Source organism: Bison bison, unplaced genomic scaffold (assembly GCF_000754665.1).
Source record: "Bison bison bison isolate TAMUID 2011002044 unplaced genomic scaffold, Bison_UMD1.0 scf7180017864274, whole genome shotgun sequence".
Lineage (NCBI taxonomy): Eukaryota > Metazoa > Chordata > Mammalia > Artiodactyla > Bovidae > Bison > Bison bison.
Window position 1 is genome coordinate 2332053 of NW_011494846.1, and position 5949 is coordinate 2338001.

The 5949-nt window shown below is 53.6% G+C and overlaps 2 protein-coding genes across 2 annotated transcripts in view; one reads left to right on the top strand and one right to left on the bottom strand.

Annotated features, from left to right (window-relative positions):
* Positions 1 to 5169, top strand: part of JARID2 (jumonji, AT rich interactive domain 2) — a 231696-nt gene extending 226527 nt beyond the window's left edge. Inside the window, exons 20-21 of the mRNA XM_010848827.1 lie at positions 306 to 482; positions 3231 to 5169. Of these exons, the coding sequence (XP_010847129.1) occupies positions 306 to 482; positions 3231 to 3383 (330 nt within the window). The 3' untranslated portion in view covers positions 3384 to 5169. The remainder of the gene's footprint in view (positions 1 to 305; positions 483 to 3230) is intronic.
* Positions 5170 to 5606: 437 nt separating this feature from the next.
* The window catches only part of DTNBP1 (dystrobrevin binding protein 1), a 113314-nt gene continuing 112971 nt past the window's right edge, over positions 5607 to 5949 (bottom strand). The window contains exon 11 of the mRNA XM_010848795.1: positions 5607 to 5949. This exon is cut by the window's right edge and continues 12 nt beyond it. Within this exon, the coding sequence (XP_010847097.1) occupies positions 5779 to 5949 (171 nt within the window). The 3' untranslated portion in view covers positions 5607 to 5778.

A 5949-nucleotide genomic window follows, 5' to 3' on the forward strand; every position in this document is an offset into this window, starting at 1 on the left:
GGCGGAGCCGCTCAAGAGCAGGAGACACTGTCACAGGTGTTCAGGATGACCATCCTGGCATCTTTTATCCTGCGGGAGGTTTTGAACCAACAGTCTCAGGAGCCCTTAGACCCCGTAGCCCTGGCCGCCACGCTCTGACCCGGGCAGCAAAGCATGGAGAAGCCAGAGGGCCCCGAGGCCGCCCGGTCGCAGCTCCTGCTTGATGATGCCTTGACGTCCACTTGCTTTTGCGGCAGCGTCCTGTGTCTCTGGGCCACAGATGCCTCCAGCCCGGGCGGTGGGCTCCCCTGCTCTGCTCTTGAGAGCCTGCCACCCTCCTTGGGGCGCCCTTGCCTGCCCCGCGTGCCTCAGCCGCACTGCCTCTCTCCCCACAGGTCGTGCAGGAGAACGAGAACGTGGTCTTCTGCCTCGAGTGTGCCCTGCGCCACGTGGAGAAGCAGAAGTCCTGCCGCGGCCTGAAGCTCATGTACCGCTATGACGAGGTCAGTGCCTCCACAGGGCGACCGCCCGCCCGCGTGGCCCCACACCCAGCCTGCTTCCGGGCACCTCTGGCCCAACACGGTGGGGACGCAGCTCTGTGGGTTGAGACGGGGCGAGCAGGGTCAGCCGGGGCTGCACTGGCCCGGAGAGGCCGGCAGCTGGGGCTCGGGGACTGGCATCCTTGTCCATGCCCCTCACGTCCCGGCGCAGCCACCCGCAGCGCCCCCGGCCCGTGGTTCACAAGCAGTGTGCGTTGACACGTGAGCACCCCACTGTCTGCTGGGGGCTGTGCCGTCCCCTCTGGCTGGGGCAGATCAAGGGGGAGAGCGCAGGACTCGGGCTGAGTCGCTTTCCTGCTGGGGCTCCAGGAGTGTCTGGGACATACCGTGATGATGTCCGCGCACTTCTGCCTGCATTGGGGTCCCTCCCTGCAGCTGCTGGGGTGGTGCTGTGGTTTGGAGTGTGGTGAACCGTGGGGCCCGTGGCCGCCCACCGAGCTGCAGGCAAAGCCCGAGGGGGTGGTTCTGGAGCACCCGGGCCCTTGTCGTCACCTGGGCCTTGGCAGAGCCGAGGGTTAGGAGCAGAAAGCTTTTAGGGTTAGGTTTCTGCTCCTAAAGCTTTCACCTTCCAAGTAAGTCCCAGTTGCACTCTTTCTAAAAACCCGTTGTCCCCAGAGGCAGGAACAACGTGCCATCTGTGTGGCCAGTCTCTCCCCTCCAGTGGGTAAGGGCCGGGTGCTGCCTTCAGCTGTGAGGAGCACCTGGATCTCTGCCCCCAGAGCGGCTGGCACGTGGCCCCCCTGTTGGCTGTCCACGTGCTTCCAGGCTGCCCTGCGATCGTGGTTTCAGATGACGTACAAGCGTGTAGCTCCGGGGACACATGGCCCTGCAGCTTTTCCTCTGCACTGACTCAGAGCCCTTCTTGGGGGTCACCTTGGGAGCCTGCTGCCGGGACCCCCAGTGCCCCTGCTGGCCCACCCTCCTGTCCAGCTGTGAGCCCCGCCTTCAGGGTGGAACCTGCTGGCTCCCCCCCGCCCCGGGGAGGCGCGTCCCATAGAACACATCAGAGCCCCAGGTGAGTCAGGCCAGGTGCCCAGGCCTGATTCAGGAGGCTCTGGGGGTGCCCTCGGGGGCTCAGGCTGTGGTCAGATTTGATAAGAAGCCTTTGGCTAAATTATAAGATTATAAAGCTGGAAATAGATCTCTCTGCATCTTCTTTGTCTTCAAAGAGCATGTTCAGCAAAGGCAGTAACCACTTTGCTCTCCCTGCTTCTTCACTTGAACAGCAAATGTCAGAACATGGTTAAAAATAAACTCATGTCTGAGTCAGAGCATCTCTGGCAGCTCGCAGGGTGCAGCCGGCGGCGCTGGGGCTTCTTAGATGATTCTGAAGCTCGATAAGAGGTGGGTTAGTTTCCACCTCCAGCCCATTTTGGAGCTTGGTGTTTTGATGTGACCAGAATCCTGGAAAAGAATCACATATGTAGGGTCTGTCAGTCTGAAGCTTAATCATTGGTTCTCATGAGTAGGGAAGAGAAGGTTTTTATAAGCCTCCCAACTGTGCCAGCAGCCTAAATTTATTTTAGTAAATGAAAATCACAAATCAGTTCCCTATTGAGCTGAACTATATTATTAATTGGGGAATTTCCAGCTTTGGGTGGGATTCCAGAAATGGCTCATGAGACCAGAGCCCTGGTTCTGAGCCCCAGCACTCAGGTCCCTACTGTCCAGCCTTCTGGTCACACAGGCAAAGATGTGACCTCTGACCACACAGCCCTGCTGCCAAGGCGGCTTTAGATAAGGTAGCTGGTCTTGAAAGAAGCTCGTCTGCTCATTCATTAGCGTGTGTATTGTAAGTGATGTAAGCGGTGTGCAGCGCCCAGCCTGAGCCAGGACTAGGCCGACCCTAAGCGTGCATGACTGAGTGGCCTCCTGTCCCCGTGGCTTCCTGTTCTGTCCGTCCATCCTTGGCTCAAGCAGGTGCTCTGGAATGTATGTCAGGACACATGCCATTTGGATAGTCTTCCCTGGGGTTGCTTGTAAACCTGGATGTAAGTTGAGTTGTGTTAGTTACACGTGGGTTTTTGATGCCCAACAGGTAGATGGTTCTCTTGTCCTGTTGGCTCTTGTTGTGGAGGGAATAACAAGCATTTGTGGACAAGTGTTTGTGTGCACGAGTAGGTCAAGTAGGTTTCAGTGTAGCCAGAGAAACAAGCGGCCCAGACCCGTCCCCATCCAGGGCGCGCAAGTCTTTCCTCACTTCCCAGCCGTCCCCCACCCCGCGTCCCCAGCGGTCCCAGAGGCCTCTAAGCCCCGGGAGGTGCACAGGGGCAGCTGCAGGAAGCCCTCTGCTGTATTGTTTAGGGGGTGAGGGACCTCGATAGGAACGCGGCCTTCAGCAACCTGTCCCACGGTGTGTGTTGGTTATGGGGCTGCAGAAATTGTTTCCCACCATGGTGGGGGCGGGGGGTGCTCCTGGGCTCCCTGAATGGGGAAGGGAGGGGTGGGAGGCTCTATGCGCCTCTCTGGATTCCACATGAGAAAAGGCAGGTTTCCCCCAGAGAAGGAAAGTTTAATTTAGGTGCCTGGTTAGGGGCTTCAGTCTCAGAAGTGTTGTCCCAACCACAGCCCACCCTGGCCCTCCCCACCCCTGGGCGCCGCCGCTGCCGCCGCTCTGTTTGATAACGGTGACGGCCTGGGGATGGCGCTCTTCCGTTTGCTAACTGTGTCTTCCTTTTCAACCCGAAACAGGAACAGATTATCAGCCTGGTCAATCAGATCTGTGGCAAGGTATCTGGTAAAAACGGCAGCATTGAGAACTGTCTCAGTAAACCCACACCAAAAAGAGGGCCCCGCAAGAGAGCCACGGTGGACGTGCCGCCCTCCAGGCTCGCATCCTCCTGAAGACGCCAGCGCCGTGGGCGAGGGATAGACATTATTTTGTAATTATTATATTCTAGTTTGGAGTACTTGCTGTAGGATACAAGCTGTCTTTGCACTAGCTCTAAAGAAGATTTTCTTCTGGTTTTAGAGAACTAATTTTGTTTTAGCATTAAACTGTTGAACTTTTTTTTGTACTTAGAATACCTAGATACTGCAGTCAGATTTTTGAAACTGCCGTATATTCACTGTTTTAAAACCCTTGAGGGGCTGTATTAATTTGTATTGCCCCTTGTGGCTGACAAAAAAGCCTTTTTGTTTGATTTTTTTTTGTGTTTGTTTTTTTGTTTCTGTTTTTTTTTTTTTGTAATTGTTGGGGGAAAAAAGGCTTTTTAACCCATTTTTGAAGAGGGTGAAGTTTGGAGAACAAATTTTAAAACCATCAGTCATGTGAGCAGATTTTTTTCTAGAGAGGAAAAGGGATAGACACATACACACACACACATAACAAAAAAAAAACTTGAACGAAATGGCTTTACTTTGGCTGTCTTTTCTTCTGTCACGTGCGGGATGAGTTTGTAAGTGTTAAAAACCGGAGAATCCCCATTTTGTTTCTTTGGGCGGTTGTGGCAGCTGAAGGCGGACGTTGTTTCCTAACCATAGGCAAAATGAGGAGGTCAGAGCCACTGGGCTCTCTCTACCAGCACTTCACTATGCATCTGTTTAAGGAGAAAGGAAGAGAAGAAAGACTGCCTGCCTTGGAGGGGTCACGTGAGGGAAACCTGTGCCTGATTTCATTAGGAAATCCATTCTGTTCTTTTTTGGTGCTGTTGGCTACTTTATCAAAAAACCCTTCAATAGCATCCTTAAGAAAAAAAAAAAAAGGAAAAAAAAAAGTGATTGAAGCCGGAAGTGCTTCTTTGTCATGGATGTGCAATCTTTCTAACATTCCATCTTCATCTCACCTGTTTGTTGTTTTACACCTTCACAGGTCAGCATTAATTTTTCTTTTTAAACTCGTTTCGTTGGTGATCACATCTAGAGCCACTCGGAGGTCTGCGGTTCTTTTTGAATGTGAAAATGCATCTGCGCTCATCTGGTCTATTTTTTCTCTTCATGTTGTAACAAAAAGAAAAAAAGGAAAAAAAAAAAAACCCGTCCCTTTTGTACATACGCCTGTAAATTGTTTCAAATACTTGAGCCTTTTTCTGGGTGGGGGAGGGGAGGGCGCGAGGACAGATGAAGAAAAGCCTTACACTTCCGTTTCTTCATCGGGTGGACTGGATGCTTACAGGGTTTTTCTTGTAACATTTATAAGTGCTGCTTACATCACTGAACAACAACAAGAAAAATAATAATGGAGTAGCTGTTGCCCTTCTCCGGTTGTGTGTACAGTATGTGTGGAATAAAAAAGGGAACCTGTTTTCACAAGCTGTTCTTTGTTTCATGATCGGACTCCGCGGTCCCGCAGCCGCCCGCGTTGCACTGAGCTGGCCGGCGGGCTGTCAGCAGCGTCCTGTGGTGCACTCGGCCGTCGGCGCCGAGGACGGAACTGTGTTGGCGTGTTAAGTGACATGAGCAGAGTCGTGTTTCCAGTGTGCTCGTCCGGTTTCTATGGCCTTGCTGTGTACTGGCCCTCTTGGACAGTGAACTTCTGCCTCCGGCTTACGGTCTGACGTTTTAATTTATTAGCGCTGCTCTGCACCCCTCCCTCGGGAGGGAAGACTTTTCATGTTGTTTATTGCCAGTTTTTGTTTACTTTTCAGGTTTGTACTACAAGGTTTAATAATAAAACAAAGTTTTTTGGACACCTGTTTGTCTTGTGGAAGATGAGTGAGTGGAATCCGCTCTTTTCTGATCACAGGGCTGAGGGTCCACCCCCTCGGCCAGGGAGCGGCGTGAACACCGAGTTGTAATCTCATTTTCTGACAGTGGTGAGTGGTGGTGGGGGAAGCACAGCCCTCTGGTACCAGGGTCTGCTCAGGAGTGAAACGGCGTGGGGACTGGGCCCGTGTCCCCCCCCCCCGTGCCCAGGTGTGCTGCGCTGTGAATAAACTAGGGACTGCTGTTGGACTTGACCATTCTGTAACCACCAGGTGAAAACCCGAACTTCGTTAGAGCTGAGATGAGGCACGATTCCTACCTGTAAGGGGCCTTGCTCGTCAGCGCTGAGCTGTTGTGGACGCCAAGCTCCCTGGCCCCACCTGCAGAACGCATGTATTTAGCAGCCTTTCTGTACCAACTGGCTGTGTTTAAAGTTCTCAGACTTTATTGTTAGCTGTTCTTGCAGTCACTTGCCTCACATTGTCAACTGTGTAAAAAACCAAGAGCCCCCCCCTCAGTCCACCTGCCTTCACCACGGGCCTCTGTGCACGGCTGCATCGTCCTTCAAAGGTGGTCGGCACGCAGGCGCCCGGGTTTAGGAGTCACTGTCATCGCTGTGTAAGGTGGCAAGGGCAGTGTCCACCTCCACGCCCTCCTCGTCAGACTGGACCACGGGCGACTCCCCGCCTTCGCTGGGGTCGCGGGAGGCCGGGTCGGTACCGGGTGAGGATGAGGAAGGTGGTGTGGCTGGGGGCTGGGGGGAAGG